This window comes from Berghia stephanieae, chromosome 11 (assembly GCF_034508935.2).
Source record: "Berghia stephanieae isolate SIO BIC M18660-M18661 chromosome 11, UCSD_Bste_1.3, whole genome shotgun sequence".
In the NCBI taxonomy this organism is placed as follows: domain Eukaryota; kingdom Metazoa; phylum Mollusca; class Gastropoda; order Nudibranchia; family Aeolidiidae; genus Berghia; species Berghia stephanieae.
The window spans coordinates 25,600,631-25,620,458 of record NC_088370.1 but is presented as its reverse complement, the minus strand read 5'-3'; the positions used below and the strand labels follow the sequence as shown (position 1 = coordinate 25,620,458).

The window sequence follows — 19,828 nt, the reverse complement described above, 5'->3', positions numbered from 1 at the left end:
GCCATTCAATAGATTGCTCTATATTCTGTTGTACTCTCACAAACACACGTATTAGAATTTAGGCCAGAAAACTCGTCCTATACTGATTGAGTACAATGAACCTTATCTTGCGAAAATCTCTCAAACCTGGGACTTCATTCATAGTCAGAGTACGGTAATTCTATGGTCTGTTTTTAAAAAAAAATGACTTGTTATAGAATGATTCTGTATAAAACCAAGACTAGAAAACACATTAGAAAATTTATTCTCTCGTTATTACATAACATTATATATACTAGTTTGATTGGGTTATATTTTTCAGGTTTGTTTTATTGAATTTTTTTAGGGGGGAGGGGGGGGTGTGTGAAAGAGGCATTAATAATGTATAGATCCTTCTTTCCTTTTATCATTCAATGTTGAATATTATACACCTGCTATGCTGTGGAACTATCATAGACTTCAAAATTGCGACGTCACTTCCCTTGTAATGACGCATAGTAAATTAGTAACTGGTTCTTAACTATCGGAACAATAGCGGTCGCCATTATAAAATACTTCTCTGACAAGCATAAAAGCGTATCCAGAGGATAAAATAATTTTAACACTGATCATGTTTTGACTTTTATACATTGTGATCACATAACTTATGAAAAAAGTTCTCGCCAGCATGAAGAATAAAAAGTACTGATTTTCTTTGTTTAGAATCAAGCTGTTGCTGGGCGCAAGTGATATATGCCTTTTGAAACCTATTGGTAACATAAAAAACCGATAAAATATTGCTTAGAATGACACGATGGAGATACACGCCACACGAAAACGACCAGGGACTTAATGTGCTGTTTCTAGTCATCATTATTTTACGTTTATAATTATTGTAAAATATTTAATGTAACAGGTTTTGTCTACGTCTATTTTATTAAATTAATGATATATGGCTGTACTGTTTACGATGTCTTAACTCTTTAATGGCGAGACACAATTTCTTTCTATTTATAATTATCTGTTTTGACGATTTTATTAGAGCAAAAAACCCAAGTACTTTTCACCAAGTACCAAATAAGCAGAGATACAAATTTTGCTTCATCATGAAAAGCTCAAGTCGCATCGCCATTGTTACTCTATTTGAAAATGAAGTAATAAATCATGATGCTAATATAAGCAGAATCGAACTGCGGTTGTACAGAGTTGTACTGTTTGCACTTAATGACGCAAGTTTGTGACGTAACTTTGTTTTTCCAATTTCAAATATTTGTTTGGATTTGCGAAAATCAAATATAGAGATGTGCTCACGCTTTTATAGATAGTATGCAGATGACGTCACTCAGGCCTTTGTTATTGTTTTTGCCATCCGCGTTTCTGAGTTGTTCTCACTAAACTGTATTAACCAGACTATAAAAGTTCATGGTTACACAGAGTTTGTGTGTTGGTCCGTTATACTTCCGGATGGCAATGTTGTGAACTCCTTGGCCAAGCGCATTCTATCTATAAATTAGCACATCCGATGTATTGTTCATTCTATTCTGTCGCTTCGTACATGGACACATCTCTCTCCAGTTCGGACATCGTCATTTCGTTGAAGAAGGTAAGATAACAATGTTTTTCTTTATTTTTTTTTCAATATTTATTTGAATGTTATTCTTTTCCTTCCAATGTATGACGAGTTTCCTCCGTCCATTGTTGTAATGTCTGATTTTTAAATCTCACACTGCACTGGCTAAACCATGAATTATCCATAGAATGTCCTTTAAATTCGAGATTGATGGTAGGCACGAATCCCGTCAACAGCTTTGTTGGGAGGAAATTTTATAAAATCTTATTAGCTTTTAGAAATGATCATTTTTTAATTAATCTCTCTCTCTCTCTCTCTCTCTCTCTCTCTCTCTCTCTCTCTCTCTCTCTCTCTCTCTCTCTCTCTTTCCTTCTTATTCAGGCCCACGGCACTTTTCTCTTTTGTTAACTTAACGTCAGTTTTTATGAAAATCATCAACCGCATTTATTTCCCAATTGTTGAACTTTTTTTACGTGCAAAATTTATGAATTTATTTTGCAAAAGACCACCATGCAAAATGCCCGTATTATTATTATTATTATTATTATTATTATTATTATTATTATTATTATTATTATTATTATTATTATTTATTATTTATTATATTATATATAATAATATAATAATAATAATAATAATAATAATAATAATAATAATATAATAATAATAATAAATAATAATAATAATAATAATAATAATAATAATAATAAATAATAATAATAATAATAATAATAATAATAATAATTGTCATGGTCTCAAGTGAGTAAAGAGCTACTCGACTATGCATAAAGATATATGTAGAATGAGGCCCCAGAATTTACTAGTTACTGTAAATGAAAAACAATTAACGATTTGTTTACAATGAAATAAAAATAATGATGAAATTTAATTAAAAGAGATAAACAGTGATCGTGGCAGTTACAAATAGAGATATGAATATTTTACGTAACTTATGATAATATGTCAGATTCGTAAGTTTACGTTTCCAGGCAGTTGATGGGCTTGGATGATCTATTCCTCTGATAACAGGATTGGACTCGTAAAATTTCACTTCCAGGCAATTGATAAGAAGTTATTGTGTAGTCCTTTGACAGCGGGCTTGGGTTTGATCCTTGAAGATTATACAATCAAAGTTAAAAGCTCCGGCGTCTTAATGGTGTAGATATAATATCTACAAAGTCCCAAAAGATAAAAATCTTCCAGTATTTCTCTAGGAATAGAACGACTGGCCGTCCGGCATAGATTGTGGAGAGAAAGTGAGTGTCGAATGTTAGACCTATCAGCTTTTATAATAAGTGGCTACGTGACAGAATGTAGAACGAAAAGTATTCACTAATTAGAAATTAATTGAGGGAAGGCTATAAAAGGAAAGACGATCTAATATTAGAAGGTAAAGTTTATCTAAGCCTACCGAAATATAACTGGAGTGAGATGAATTCAGTTCTTAATAAAATAAAATTTAATAAGATAATTGTGAACAACCTTTACTGTGACACCCCCCACCCACGTTTAAAATATACTCTTTAACCATTATGGGAAAGATAGATTTTACAAACGGAAGTAAATTTACTATCATGATACTCTAGCATTAATCCATTGTTATGATTTGTGCTACAATTAAATTATTTATTAACTAGACATGGAAATGTTTATATTAACGTAGGTATATGAATGGGTGACAATAACAATGAAAGATTGTGATTACAAATCATTGTGATGAACAACATGATGGCAATGTGATTACAAATCATTGTGATAAACAATAGTGATGGCAATGAAGCATGGTTTAAGTCGATGATATGAAGGTAATTTACTGAATGAAATGAATGAAAATGTAAATGGAATATTGACATTTCAATTATTAATCATAAATGAGTGAAAATTCATAACAATAATAGATAAAGAGAAGATTTCCCAAATCATGAATGGGTATGGTATATATATCCAAACAATACTCAATGTTACATTAAGTTGGGTCATCATGTTTACAAATAAATTATCGAAATTGTGCGTTCTGATTTGGCATAATTTGCGAGGTAACTAACAGTATGCATGGGAGGTTAAGTTATACCCTTCTCACGTGTTTACACTAATCGAGAAAGTAGGTCGGCGTGAATATTTTCACAGCCTGGTATGTGAGAGATACTGAAAGTGTAATTTTGCAAAAATAGACTCCACCTTAGTACTCTACTATTATTCATTTTGTTATTTCTTATGTACGTGAGTGGTTTATGGTCCGTTTCGACCACAAACTCTTTTAGCAGTAGATATCTGCTGAATGTCTTTAAAGCAAAGACGATGGCCAGTCCCTCACGCTCTATTACAGAGTATCGTGATTCTCTGTCCAATAATTTTCTGCTTGCATATAAGCAAGGCATTAGAGTTCCCTCATGTTCCTGTAATAGTACACCTGCGATGCCCTTATCAGACGCGTCAGTTCTTACAACAAATTCTTTTGATATGTCGGGTAATTTAAGAATTGGTTCTGAACAGAGTAATGCCTTTAATTGGTTAAAGCTATTCTGACACGCTTCTGTCCAAACAATTTTGTTCGGTGACCCATTCTTTGTCAGATTTGTTAGCGGTGTCGCGATGTGCGCGAAGTTGTAAATGTATTTCCTGTAAAAATTTAGGAGCCCAAGTACTTTGCGTACTTCTTTTTTTTTTGTCTTAGGTGGTTGCAATTGTGCGATTTTTGTTTGTTTTTCTGTCTCGGGTGTCTGTGTCCCATGACCAACGGTATGATTGATCCTGCATTTGAAGCTTCGATATTAGTAAACATAGGTTGCGACACTGTGTCTCTATCAAAATATTTTTTTAGCATATTTGCATGGAATGTCTTTGTTGTGTTGTTAATTTTAATCTCGTAATTAACATTAGATTTTACTGCTGTTATTTTGAATGGTCCTTTCCATGTAGCTAAAAGTTTACTCGAGTCATCGGGTAAGAGTATTAGTACTTTGTCACCAATCTCAAATTTTCTTGACTTGCTTTTTCGATCGGAGTATTCCTTGTATTTCTCTGCTTTTTTAGTGACGGATTCCTGTGCTAGCTTACATGTATCCTCTATTTTGTCTTTCAGGTTTCTTACATATTCGTAAGCAAACATAATTTCGTTATTGTCCTCCTCATTCCCTTTACAAATGTCGGCTACTATATTGATCGGGCCGCGAGGTGATCGTCCAAACATCAACTCAAATGGGGAGTAGCCTGTAGATTCTTGGGGTATTTCTCTATATGCAAATAGGATTGCTGGTAAGTATCTGTCCCAATCATCTGCTTTTTCTGCTGACACTTTTCTTAACATATTCTTTAGAGTGCCATTAAATCTTTCACAAAGACCATTTGCTTGGGGGTGGTAGGGAGTTGTGAATGAGTGTTGGATTCCCATGAGTTTCATGGTTTCATGCATCATATGTGATGTAAATTGGGGTCCATTGTCCGACAGTATCTCATTTGGTATGCCTATTCTAGTAAAAATTGTCATCAATGCTTCAGCTATGTGATCCGATGTAGTTGATTTCAATGCTATTGCTTCTGGCCACCTGGTTGCGTAATCGACTAGTGTTAGTATGTGTGTATGGTTTCTATCTGATTTTGTTAAAGGGCCTATAATGTCAATTGCAACTTTTTGAAAAACTTTTTCAATAACTGGGGTTGTCTCTAATGGCAATCTCGGTATTCTGCCTTTTGCGACTCTTCTTTGGCATGTGTCACAAGATTTCACATATTCTCGGACGTCTTTAGTAATTCCAGGCCATGTGAAATTCTCGGATATTCTCTTCAATGTGGAAGAGCTCCCAAGATGTCCAGAAGTTATTGAATCGTGCGCTATTCCAAGGATTTTGTTTCTGTAAATACTCGGCGTGACCAGTTGTTTAGCTATTTTGTTTCTTTTCCTATGTAACCTGAACAGAATATCTTTTTCAATGATGTATTCAACTTTGATTTCGTCCCTTTGTTTGCGATATTGAAAAATGATGTTAAAGTCGGGTCCTTTTTCTGTTCTTCAATGAACGTGTTCCTGTCAAATTGTTGTGGTTCAGAGAAATAGTCATTGGCTTCTCTGTTGTCTTAGTCATCTTTCTTGTTTCTGCTAGACAAGCTGTTTCTTGGGTTAATGACCATTCTTTTACATCTGTTGGGTTGTCTTTAAGACCTTTTATATTGCCAACAATAACATCAGCGACGGGGTTGGGAAGTATACAGCATTCCACTATTCCTGTATAGTATGGGGTTTCTATGTACACGTTAGCTGTTTCAAAGGTTTCGACTGTGCCACTGAATGTGATGCATTGTACCGTTTTTCCAGTTTTGTCTTCGTCATTGATCAAAGATGCTTTTATTCCTACTGTACTGCATCCTGTGTCTCTCAATATTTTGCAATCAGTTCCATTAGCTTTGCCTTCACAAAAAAATAGCGATCCTGATTTGTGAGTTTGTGTTAAAAGTGACATACCTTTCACGCAATACACATTTATATTTTCTCCTGACATTACTCGTGTCTGATTGTTTACACTTGTTTGGAGTGATGCATTTGCAGTTTCTTTTGGATATCCCACGATTTTGTAACATTTGTCTGCTGTGTGGCCTTTCATTCCACAATATTGACATTTAATTATAGGTTTGTTGGTTTTCTTATACTCAGTATTATTGTCAGTGCTATTTCTTGTTTTGTTTTGATAGGGTCGGCTATGGTCTCTATTGAACTGTTTGTTCCATGGTTTGTTACTATGGTCATCCTGTTTCACTTGCGTGTTCCGAGTGATTGATCGGCTCGTTCTATTTGAGTACTGAACTTTAGGTGTACCTGGACTCTGAGCAGCAGCAGCGTAGTATGGTTCCTTCAATGTTCTGCTAAGGGGTGTCAATGGATGTGCGCTGTTAAAGTTTTCTGCGTAGATTTTTAATTTGTCCAAGTTTTCTGGCTTTCTCTCTTTAAAGAATGCGACTAAATCTGGGTTGCAAGCTTGATAGATTCGATTCTTCAGCGTGAGATAGTAAAGGCCTGCAAAGTCGTCTTGTTTTACGTTTGCCAACTCAAGCCACCGATTTAGAAATTGAGTAATTCGGTTCACGAATGTATTAAAGTCTTCTCCACTTTCCGGTTTTGCAGTGTGAAACCTTTCCTGGTAACCATCTTCTGTTAATCTAAATCTTTTTAGTAGAGCATCTTTAATTTTACCATAATCATCTGCATCTTCAGTTGTTAAGGTATAGAAAACTTTTAGCGGTTCTCCAGATAAGCAGTTAATCAAGGCTGTGGCCCATTTGCTTTCTGGCCAACGATAACCTTTAGCCTGAACTTCGAATCGGTGTAAGAAGGATTCTAAACAGTCTGAGCGTTCATCGTATGTTGGCATGCGTGGAAGTTTCACGAAAAATTCATCACTATTATTATGTTTTCTTTCATGACCGGTTTTTGTTTTTTCAATTTCCAGCATCATTTGGGTCCTTTTGGTTTCTTCTTCTGCTAAAGCTATTTGTCTTTTTAGTTCCCGTTCTTGGACTCTTTCTTCTCGTTCTTCTCTACGTATTCTTTCTTCATGTTCTTTTTCTTCTCTACGTATTCTTTCTTCATGTTCTTTTTCTTCTCTACGAATTCTTTCTTCATTTTCTTCTCTACGAATTCTTTCTTCGTGTTCTTTTTCTTCTTTTACTTTCTCTTCGCACCATGAAAATATTCTTTCCTGGGGTATTTCTAAGTCCTTTGCGAGACTTAAGTATCTTTTATATGCTTCCATGTTGCAATAAATTAGTTACGATGTTTTATATATATTATATTGACAGGATACTGTTAGTGACTGTTTTATTTATTTACACTTACTGGAATGAACTGTTCTATTTTTAGAAATCTCTCTCTCTTATTTCAACTTATTATGTATGTTGAATTTGATGCCTTTTATCGTTATATCTTATAAAGCAATGTGTCAATACAATGCGGAGTTATTATGACTTGTCAATAACAATGTGTCAATCGCGTGTACTCTAAACTATGTTACTACGAAAAATGTATCACCAATGTGTGTGACTCGTCGTTAGTTTGTGTACAATTATTCGCAATGACGCTAATATACTAGAAGATATGAAGTGAATAGAAAAGTGCCAGAAGACAGTAGAGAATAAAAATTTTTCGCGGCGGTGGTGGGGTTTGAACCTGCGACCTTATTGGTACGACAACTCCGCCTGGCAGGTGAGAGCGTGGCTCTACCGTGTGAGCTATCCACGAACACAAAAATATTCGTTTCAAACTCAAAGTCATTACTAGATCCCTCTCTCACCCACTTCTTGAGACCGCCGATTCGTTCGTACACCACCATCGCGAATAATTTTGACCAGCAGTTAAGCTTAATAGCCAATATTCTCAACACAAACATATAACATAGAAACGATTGAGACATTGAGTATGCTCCGGTGTATGGGGTGAATTTTTAATTCAGAAAAGTGAGTGGAGCAGGCACTTATGTTGGTAACAACAAGATATGAAGTGAATAGAAAAGTGCCAGAAGACAGTAGAGAATAAAAATTTTTATTCTCTACTGTCTTCTGGCACTTTTCTATTCACTTCATATCTTGTTGTTACCAACATAAGTGCCTGCTCCACTCACTTTTCTGAATTAAAAATTCACCCCATACACCGGAGCATACTCAATGTCTCAATCGTTTCTATGTTATATGTTTGTGTTGAGAATATTGGCTATTAAGCTTAACTGCTGGTCAAAATTATTCGCGATGGTGGTGTACGAACGAATCGGCGGTCTCAAGAAGTGGGTGAGAGAGGGATCTAGTAATGACTTTGAGTTTGAAACGAATATTTTTGTGTTCGTGGATAGCTCACACGGTAGAGCCACGCTCTCACCTGCCAGGCGGAGTTGTCGTACCAATAAGGTCGCAGGTTCAAACCCCACCACCGCCGCGAAAAATTTTTATTCTCTACTGTCTTCTGGCACTTTTCTATTCACTTCATATCTTGTTGTTACCAACATAAGTGCCTGCTCCACTCACTTTTCTGAATTAAAAATTCACCCCATACACCGGAGCATACTCAATGTCTCAATCGTTTCTATGTTATATGTTTGTGTTGAGAATATTGGCTATTAAGCTTAACTGCTGGTCAAAATTATTCGCGATGGTGGTGTACGAACGAATCGGCGGTCTCAAGAAGTGGGTGAGAGAGGGATCTAGTAATGACTTTGAGTTTGAAACGAATATTTTGTGTTCGTGGATAGCTCACACGGTAGAGCCACGCTCTCACCTGCCAGGCGGAGTTGTCGTACCAATAAGGTCGCAGGTTCAAACCCCACCACCGCCGCGAATAATTTTTATTCTCTACTGTCTTCTGGCACTTTTCTATTCACTTCATATCTTGTTGTTACCAACATAAGTGCCTGCTCCACTCACTTTTCTGAATTAATAATATACTAGAGTGTGATAACAATAATAGGATGCCAAAATAATCCCAAGTTATCTATCACTAAATATAACACGACGGCTAGTAGACTCCTTTTATTATTATTTAGTTTTTAAAGACTCACTTTTCAGAACATAATATATAACTGGTTTTCGGTAACAGTAATATGCCAAAAATGCATTTAAAACAAATCACTATGCAAAACAAATCACGATGTCTATAGTTACTATGTGATGCCCAACTCATGTAAAAGAGAATAATGAAGGATATATTTACCAACTCAGTTCGTGGCTGGGACCTCTCTCTTGTTCAATGGTTGTTCAACAATTGTAATTAGGTATTGAAGAGTGTTTAACAGTGATGTCTGAAATACAAAACAATAAAATATCGTAAGATTTACAATAGTTACAAAATGTGTTCACAACAATGAGTGATTGGATGATAGGTGAATGAATCGTTATGGAATGTAAACATATTGAAAACAATTCATGAATGAGGCAAACAACAAAATGAAATGAGTGATATAATAACAAAGTGGACAAGGAATGAATGAATGAATGAAAAACTGAGTGAATAGATGAATGAATGAATGGATAATGTATGAATGAAAGAATGAAGGGAGGAATAAATGTATGAATGATTGGATAAATGAGTGAATAAACGAATGAATGGATGAATGAATGAATGAATAAATAAATGAATGAACAATGAATGAATGAATAATTTATAAATGAATAAATGAATGAAGGAATGAATCAATAAAATGCTATTCAATTTGAATGAAAGAATGAATGGATAAATTGCGATTCCATTTAAATGAAGAAATGAAAAAGAAAAAAAAATTAATCCTGTAAATAGGGAGTTCAATTAAAATATGATCAAGTGGGGCAATTAAGAGTTTTACAATTTAAACTTTAAAGTTAGATGAAATAGATATAAGTAACTAAATAAATTCAATTCTTTATATGTGTCCCCTCCAAAATGTCATGGTCTCAAGTGAGTAAAGAGCTACTCGACTATGCATAAAGATATATGTAGAATGAGGCCCCAGAATTTACTAGTTACTGTAAATGAAAAACAATTAACGATTTGTTTACAATGAAATAAAAATAATGATGAAATTTAATTAAAAGAGATAAACAGTGATCGTGGCAGTTACAAATAGAGATATGAATATTTTACGTAACTTATGATAATATGTCAGATTCGTAAGTTTACGTTTCCAGGCAGTTGATGGGCTTGGATGATCTATTCCTCTGATAACAGGATTGGACTCGTAAAATTTCACTTCCAGGCAATTGATAAGAAGTTATTGTGTAGTCCTTTGACAGCGGGCTTGGGTTTGATCCTTGAAGATTATACAATCAAAGTTAAAAGCTCCGGCGTCTTAATGGTGTAGATATAATATCTACAAAGTCCCAAAAGATAAAAATCTTCCAGTATATATCTAGGAATAGAGCGACTGGCCGTCCGGTATAGATTGTGGAGAGAAAGTGAGTGTCGAATGTAAGACCTATCAGCTTTTATAATAAGTGGCTACGTGACAGAATGTAGAACGAAAAGTATTCACTAATTAGAAATTAATTCGAGGGAAGGCTATAAAAGGAAAGACGATCTAATATTAGAAGGTAAAGTTTATCTAAGCCTACCGAAATATAACTGGAGTGAGATGAATTCAGTTCTTAATAAAATAAAATTTAATAAGATAATTGTGAACAACCTTTACTGTGACAATATAATAATAATAATAATAATAATAATAATAATAATAATAATAATAATAATAATAATAATAATAATAATAATAATAATAATAACAATAATAATAATCACATTATAATCATCGTCATCTTCATCTCTTTAACTATTGATTTCCGTTTCCACCTTGTTCATGTAGCCAAAAAATCAAATTAATGAGCAGGTCCCATTTACTATTCATTTCCATTATGTTTACACAAGTTTTACAGCTCCATCTCCAAGTTTCAGTTCATTGCCATTTTGTTTACAATTCTTACAGCTCCATCTCCAAATCTCTATTCATTTCCCTTTTGTTTACAATTCTTACAGCTCCATCTCCAGGTCCCGCTTTATTTCCATTTTTATACAATTCTTACAGCTCCATATCCAAGTTTCAATTCATTTCCATTTGGTTTACAATTCTTACAGCTGCATGTCTAGGTCTCAATTCATTTTCAATTTGTTTACAATTCTGACAGCTACGTCTCAATTCATTTCCATTTTGTTTACAATTCTTACAGCTCCATCTCCAAGTCTCAAGAGTAAAGGAGGAAAAAATGCAGCAATTTGTTGTCGTCGTCGTCGTTGCAACTATCATGGCATGTATGCCCGTTGCCCAACTCACCCAGAAGAAATGTATGCCCGATCAGTTCACGGTGTCTGGAACGAGCACGACGGGTATAAAATGCAATGTAACAGTTGATTTTAAGAGTAACTTCATATATGCCGATGCCAAATATGACTTCCTTCTTGATAAGAATAAGATGAGGTTATACGAGTTTAAGAATGACGGTACCTGCCGATGGAAGCCAATCGAGGGGATGACATACTATTTTCCATGCATCCCTACAAATGCTACAAAAATAGGTAATCCAAGCAAATACAACAAACAGGTAGGCAAATTGTACATTTAAAAACATCCACGAAACGAAACAAACTAAAAACTAAACATTCACACACACACCCACACACACACGCACACACACACAAACACACACCAACAAATTGAATAAATCTACCCTCCAAAAAAAAAAAAAACACACACACACATACGCACAAACACACAAACAACAACAAGCAAACAAGGTTAAGGATCAGTGTTTACATTCATAGCCGCTTTGCAGACAAAATAAAGATAAAGAATAAAAGAATCTGCAAAGTAATAGAATCCAAACATTATAAAAATTATTACCTAAAAAAGACCGCACTAAATTTAAAAAAAAAAAAAAAAAACATGAGCTTTTATATAGAGCTATATCCACTAAACGTGTTCAAAGTCCCTGACAAACAGGATCATGTAACGTGTAGAACAAAACATGACGCCTGTTAGGTAACATAACAACATTATTCATTTTACACTCGAGTACAGTGTAAGAACGTAAGTAAAGATTATTTTCCGAGGACTCGCTATTCGCCGAGAACGGCTTGAGTACAGGATCTTCTGATCCGAAAGCGAATGTCATAAGACAAGACCACATAGCCTCAAAATTTGTTTGAACAAATTTTCTTCTCAATTGAGACAAAACATGTATAAACAATTAAACCAAAAAGTCACGACAAGGAGTTGCCTGTGCCCCAGTTTCGAGCCGAAATATCTCCCGACAACTCTCGTACGCAGATTCCCTGACTACGGACAGAGATGTATATCAATTTAGACGAATTCAATCTGTCGAGGGGGCTGTGGAGACATACACACTCCTCGAAAGCAGGTCAGAATTTACCAGGCTTCGCCACCAGTAAGAGGAGACACTGGGTGGTAGCGAATCGGCTTTAGTCGAGAACCTGACTAACGGCAAAATCACTTAATCAGTGGGGACTTTCCACCTGTGCAACATGTACCCGATGTGGGAAAGAACCCAAAACCACAGAGCATCTCGTTGAACGTTGTGCTGTGACGAACTTCCGAACAGGTTTGCGAAGGTGAACAAGTGAAGCAAGGAATTTGCTGATTGGGTCGATCGTCATAAAATAGTAGTGTGAGCACCGTTAAAAGCTGCTACCTCCGGCAGTGAAATGGTGAGCAGGTGTGCAGATCACTGAGCCAGGGGAACACATGACGGTTGTACACAGTATTTTGCTTATGAAAAATGTCTCACCGATTGTTTCTATTTATCATAAGAAATGTCTCTTGGTGAGTACTGGATTTCGTTAGTGGTTCAGTATTCCAATTCTATCAAAATTATTTAGGTTTGCTGAGATTGTCCTCATTTTAGATTGGATTTCCGAATCCGGTTATCCGTGTCGATGTTTTGGGTTTAAATCTAGATAAACCGCGGGTAACTTACGTTTTGATCTTTCATGTGGACTAGAAATTCTATAAACAAGTGTGATATGGCCCATTCAGTATCTTCCATTTTGTTTTGAATATAGACAAAAATAATGTGAAATAGTTAATCTATCTATCAGTTTGAATAAGAAACTCGTACTATACCATCAAACCTGATACAAATTTTTTTAGAAACCGATTCAATGTCATCCGAAAATATCAATAATGATGATAATTGTCCTTAAGACTGAGGTATTTTTTAACAAAATCGAGGAGAATAAAATAGTGAATATGAATGTACACTTCTATCCAAGCCTACGGATTTTCATTTTTTTAAATTGGAATTTCTGATATAGAATTTTGGAAACCCCGTCTTTTGTCTTTTTATCGACGTGTACATCTGAATGAAACTATGGGCCTAAATTAAGATTGTTGTAATGGACACTATTTTACTTCAGTCTTTTTTAGATCTCTATTACAACAATGAGCTCATAATAAATTGGGTTGTCAGACGTGCAAATTAGTACACGTGATTTTTTATCCAACTGCTAAGTGTAAAAAACGTCAGCGTATGAATATGTTTTATATTTATGTTATGTCACATGTAAAATACAAGTATCTATTAAACACCTATGTTTTTCGCTTTTTTTCACTAATTGGTATGGGAGGAGTTATATTAAATCAATTCAATCTGTATATATTAAACTTCATATCTCAAATCATATTTACTTATCTATTATACCTAATCCATTAACTCAATATGTTATCTATTTAAACAATTAATCATTCATTTATTAAACCATATCTTTTAAATCATCAATTTCTATACTTTTCAAACTTTAAATATTAATAATATAATGATAACAAATCACTTATATATAGCGCGCAATTTCCATGAATTCACGCTCTAAGGCGCTTTACAATAAAACATAAAATCACAAAGGGAAAATTAAATGAAAACTACAGCACTGAAAGCTTAGTTTAAAGAACTATAAACTAATTAGTTTATAGAATTATAAACTAAATTTAGTCAAGGCTATTTTAAACTGTTCAGTCTTTAAATTGGGCTTGAAAGAGTTAAACTATGGAGAGTTTCTGTTTGTAGGGGACTGAGAATTCCAGATTTTTGGAGCTGCATAAGAGAGAAAGATCTGTTGGAAAATGTTGTTCTTGATGTAGACGTTCTAGTTTCGTGTTGAATGGAGATGGAGGATCGAAGTTTTCTTGATGGTATATTGACGTTAAAGAGAGATTTGATTAGTCAGGTGCTTGTCGTTGTAAGCAATTGTAGGTGATGCAAGCTGCTTTGAATTTAATTCGTTTGGCAATTGGAAGCCAATGTTGTGATTTCAGAACTGGGGTTATTCTCTCATATCCTCTGGTCCTGGATATGACTCTAGCGGCGTTGTTTTGAGCCATTTGCATAGCCCTAGTTGTTTTAGCGGGTAAACCAGATAAGAGGCCATTGCAATTGTCAATACGACTTGTCACCAGGTCATGGGTGATTATTTTAGCCGTCTCAGTGTCGAGCAGATCTCTAATTCGATTGATGTTTCTCAGGTGTTAGTTTACTGACTGACAGACTTTGGTGATATACGTGGTCATGTCACGATTTTCATCAAAGTAGATGCCAAAGTTTTTGACGGATGGCATGTTGTTGATAATGTTATCAAGGATATTGATGTTTTCAACAAAAGTGAGCGAGATTTTTTCTTTATTTGATTTGGGCTTGTTTGTATCCATCCATAGTATGACCACTTGTGTGCAGTGTCCAATGGTTTCTAAGACAGCCTCTCTGGAATTATGTGAAACGGGAACATAAATTTGCGTGCCATCGGCGTAAGGGTGGTAGTTAACAACAGATGTCGGGAGAATGTCTTTTAGTGGAGAGGTGGATGTTGTAAAGAGCAGTCCTTGGACCGATCCCTGAGGAACGCCAAATTTGAGCAGTGATGGAGAGCGCTGCGGTTAATCTATAACAACTTGTTGCCAATTATTGATGTACTCAGCAAACCAGTTCAAAGCAGGTCCTTCGATGGCAAAGTTTTCGTTTAGTCTTGCCAACTAAATGGCGTGGTCAACAGTATCAAAGGCAGCATTGAGATAAAGCAAGAGGAGGGTGACATTACTGTCTGTGTCTAGCTTTTCAATCATATTGTTGTGGATCCTAAGGAGTGCTGTCTCAGTGGAAAGGGATCGATGAATTGCTCCTTACCATGTGATCTTGCAGTCTTTTCGATCAACTTGGATTTAAAATGAAGGTTGGATATTGGTCGATAATTTTTTAGATTGTCTTTGTCAAGGGATAGCTTCTTTATCAAGGACGTAACGTGAGCCATATTTAGGTTTGTGGGGAAGTCAGAATTCGCATTATATCAGTAGATACTTGATGTTATGGAGATCGCAAGTTCATTAATGTACGATTTTATAACCCACGTTGGTATTGAATCGAGTTGGCATGATTTTATTTGGGCTATTCTGAACGAGTTTTATTAGTTCAAAAGATGAAAGAGGTAGAGTGTTGTCAGTTTTCTCAAAGGTTTTAGTTATGTCTATGATGTTGCAATGTTCTTTGTCGAAAGCGGAACGTATTTCACCTACTTTGTCTCTGAAATATTTCTCAAAACGCTGTGCTAACTCAAATCCATTTGTGTTTGATGGACGGCATTTCTTCAAAGCAGTGTCTTTCCGGACAACGTTTACGATTTTAAAAAGCTATTTTGAGTCATTATTTCTTGGATGAGACCGTTTTCTTGATGTGATCGCGTTTGGCCTCTTCCAGCAAACTATTTGTTTAATTTTTGATGGAAATGTACAGCTCTTTATTGTTAATTGTTTTTGTTTTCCTCCATATCCTTTGATCTTATCTTCTTTTCTTTTTTGACGTTCTTGTTTCTTCGGAAATCAATGCATATTTTGGCCAAGTAAAATCATTCGTGTTTGTAGTGGCGCATGCTTTTCAAGAATGTCTAGAATTGTTGTTTCAAATACATTTAGCTTGTCAGCTACATTTGTTTTTCCTCTACAAGGTCATAAAGAAGTGTGTATCTCAGGTCTTTGATGAAATCATCGCGACATAATGACTTCTATTTTCGGTACGTAATTGTATTTTGTCCATGGGACGGTTTTGATGAAGAGAGGTTAAAAAGTAGTGTTGTGATATGAAAAATTATTTTGAATTACATATTATATCTCTTTGATATAATTGTCAGACATCCTATGTATGATGAGGTCAATAACATGTCATTTGTCATGGGTCGGGGACTGCACACTTTGAGTTAGATTTAGGGATTTGATTATATTATTCAGAGAATTAGTTTTCCCGTTGTTCATCTCGTCCATATGAATATTAAAATCCCCAACAACAAGCAGATTTCCAAAGCAGTGCTTTGCTGCTGATGAGTGGTTCAAAGTCATGTAAAAATCACTATGTTTGGATGATGGTGGTTTGTACAGAGTGATTATATTTAAATAGATGTTTTCATAAAGTAATTTAATATAAAAAGACTCAAAAGAGTTAAAAAATGAATGTTTCACATGAATAAAATTCAAAATACTCTTATGAATAACAAAAATGTCACCGCTCCGCTGTTTTTCTCTGTCACACTTAAGGTAAGAAAACCCGGTGGGACAAGTTCATTTAGCACAACTAGTAAATTGTTTGTATTCAACCAGCTCTCCAGAATAGAGCGTCGAATTCGTTTTCAATTATGTGGTCTTGTATCAGAGTTGTTTTGTTACACACTCATCGAGCATTTAAAACTGCCGCTTTAACTCACTTAACCCTAACACCGACTTTATCCATAATTAACCCGGGTTGCTTTTTTATACCTATTTATTACATTTTTATTAGACAAATTACAAGCGTAGTGTCAAAGCTAATATTCTTAATTTTTACATGTTAATTGTAGTTGAAAAAAAACTATCTATACACATGCTTATTTTTAATACATTTTTCCCATTTTTGAAAAGTGGAAAAAATCTCTAGGATTGAGTGAGTTAAGACATTTCTGTGAGTGAATGATCATGGGTTGTTTCTACAAACACGGCAATGTTTCGACCTTCTCTCCGTCACCATTGCTTTTATTAGAGCCATTCACAAATTTAACAACATCTATGAGTGGAGATGGTGGTCTCACTGACTTATTGTGATGTGGTGGTCCACGGCCTAGTTGAACACTAATCGTTTTCTTTTGTCTATCCAGCTCATCCACCACGTCTTCTTGTTTTAAAAAATAGATGCATTGCTTACAAATGGCACCCAGAACAAATTATAAAGCATAGATAAATTGGCAAATGTTGTAGAATCCGTTCTTAAATTTCAGTTTATACAAAGCTTGACTGTTAAGAATATTATTAAACTAATTTAGAAAGCAGAATAAATCCAGTACAAAAATTACGAATAATCACAGCTCGTTCAAACACAGCTGCCTGTTAGACGCGCCACACAAGATATTAAATCATTTATTTATATATTTAATTTATCAAACTTATTATAGCCAAGTGCAAAATTAGTTCACATTCATTTCATTTCTTCCTTTATATCTTTTTACTTAAACAAAGCATTATTTATTGTTATTTATTATCTTAAGGGTTAATTAATCAATCCAATGAATGTAATTATATTCTTATTTTTACATTTAGTCAATAGATACAATGTTTAGAATTTGAGACACAGAAATTTCGAATTTGTAAAAAAATGTACGCAGATAAGAATTCTAAGCAAAACATGCTGCGGGCAACAGAAGGAAATTAAATTACAGGAATTTTACACCAATTTTGAAATTCAATAAAACTTATTGAAATTAGCTTCACATTATTTGAAATATAAAATATTAACCATATAAGTCTTTTGCACCCTTTACCACTAGATATACTGTCGCTGACAAATATCATACCAAGATAAAGTGTTGAGAACCATGCCTGATTGCTTGGGCATGTTCACGGTGTTGAAGAATATTCACATAGGTTTGGTATATCACGAAAAGACATTTACAGGTTAATAGAGGTACAGGGAAAATTGTGAATATTTTATGCAAGAAAATACCAACCAACTCAGAAACCAGGTGTATAGTTCTTTGGTAGTTTGGCCAAAAGACATCCGTTTGAGTTTGAGAATAAATAGCAGGTTGTCATCTGACAGCTACATTAGAGACAATTAATTTCATCGCAACAATTTTCATACATGACGACGGAACATCGCAAATGGCTCGAAATACGCAAGGCTTTTAAAGAGAACAATCATTTTAGATAAGGGCGTTGTCATCAATCAGTCCTGACATTAATCCAATTCAAAACCCGTGAGATAGTATGAAGAAATAAAAATACATTTTCCTCGTCCTTATAAAAACGGATATGATCTAAACGAGCTTCTCGAAGATGTCCTGGAAGATACCGCAACAGATTTTATTGAACGATTCACTTTGTCCATTCGAAACCGTGTGGTATAAAGATAAGTGTGTATGAATGAAGCCAGACAATGCAAGAAAGAAATATACAAGGAAATAAAAACCCATCCCATCCCATCTGATTACAGGTGAGAGGTGTGACCATTACATTACCATTTATGATAGCACGTCTGACAGCAATCATGAGGTACGAGGTGCGATCCCCAGTCGAGGTAGACTGATTTTTTTGAGATGGTTTCTTTCTTGTATTTTTCATTCTTGCTTTGTCTGACACCTTTCTACATACTTGTTTAGATCTCTATCTTACACCGGTGCCTGCTCCCTAGTTCTCCATTTTTTTTGTTTCACATCTTAAACATTCCATATCATTGTATAGAGGGCATTGGGATTATACATTTTATTGATGTATAGATTAAAATATCTTACGTTTAAATATATAGAGGTCTAACATCCGAACCCACTTATGGGCCTAGTTTAACAAGTTATTTTGGACACTATTTTGCGCCATTCTCTTTGAGATTTTCGTCACAACAATGTCCATAAGGAATTGGGTTATCAGACCTGCAAATAAATGCATATCGATAATAACTGTTTTGTTTTCCAACTTACAAGGATTCACATGAGTGTGAATTTACATGACTATATCATTTTTTCAATCAATCTATTTAACCCATTTATTCCTTGTTTTGTGTTTTCATCAGGGTGTTACGACATGGCGTTACAAAGCGAGATCCAAGACAATAGAATTGACATTGGACCAGAGCAATCTTCCTTTATTTTCAAAAGAAATTGAACCATCTACCACATACGCGTTCGCCTGGAGTAGCCTTAAAGTTGGTTTCATTGACACGAGCCTATTCAACCGTAATACCTCACACTGTGCTAAGGGAACTTAACCTTACCAGTGTAATCCGTATTAAGCAGAAATTACTAAAAAAGATTTTGAAAATTGTACAAAAAGTTAAAATAACGAGAACATTAAAATTTGACATCTGAGTGATTGACGAGTTACATACATTTCTTTTTCTTCCATTTGAGACGCAATGAATTCACATTGTACATTACTCAACTTTCATGTCATAATATTTTTATTTTAAATCAAACAGTTTCCTACAAAGGCATTTTTAATTCAATAATACATACAGCATTTCTACTTTTAAAATTCAGACTTTTACACCCAATATTCAATAATGTAAATGAAAGGCAAGTGCTTTTCGAAAACTCCTTAATTCAGTTTTCTTTCCTGATTTTGAGAAATTGATTAATATTTCACCCAGAATTCTCTTGTACATATGTACTATGTAAACCAGAATGTTAAAATCATGAGTCAAATTATGTCTTTGTTCATAATCGTAAATTATTCCACCCCTCTCCCTAAATAGTAATGCTTAATGATATCAATTTTACAAAAATAATTTGTGACGTCAGATTGTCAAACGTTGAATTTCACTGAATAAACTTATGAATTGAATTGAACA

The 19,828-nt window shown here is 34.7% G+C and overlaps 1 protein-coding gene across 1 annotated transcript; it reads left to right on the top strand.

Moving 5' to 3' along the window:
• Positions 1-1,290: 1,290 nt before the first annotated feature.
• LOC144957320 (uncharacterized) lies at positions 1,291-19,519 on the top strand. Its single transcript, XM_078888459.1, has 3 exons — positions 1,291-1,561; positions 11,198-11,354; positions 19,052-19,519. The coding sequence occupies exons 1-3, from the start codon at positions 1,481-1,483 to the stop codon at positions 19,141-19,143; spliced, it is 330 nt and encodes a 109-aa protein (XP_078744585.1). The 5' UTR covers positions 1,291-1,480; the 3' UTR covers positions 19,144-19,519.
• The last annotated feature ends 309 nt before the right edge of the window (positions 19,520-19,828 follow it).

Excerpts from the sequence above, each read along its gene's own strand:
- LOC144957320 (XM_078888459.1), top strand. The coding sequence starts at position 1,481 with ATGTATTGTTCATTCTATTCTGTCGCTTCGTACATGGACACATCTCTC. Across the intron at positions 1,562-11,197 it reads TCGTCATTTCGTTGAAGAAG|CTCCATCTCCAAGTCTCAAG; the intron begins GTAAGATAACAA and ends CAATTCTTACAG. Across the intron at positions 11,355-19,051 it reads GTCTGGAACGAGCACGACGG|GGTGTTACGACATGGCGTTA; the intron begins GTATAAAATGCA and ends TGTTTTCATCAG.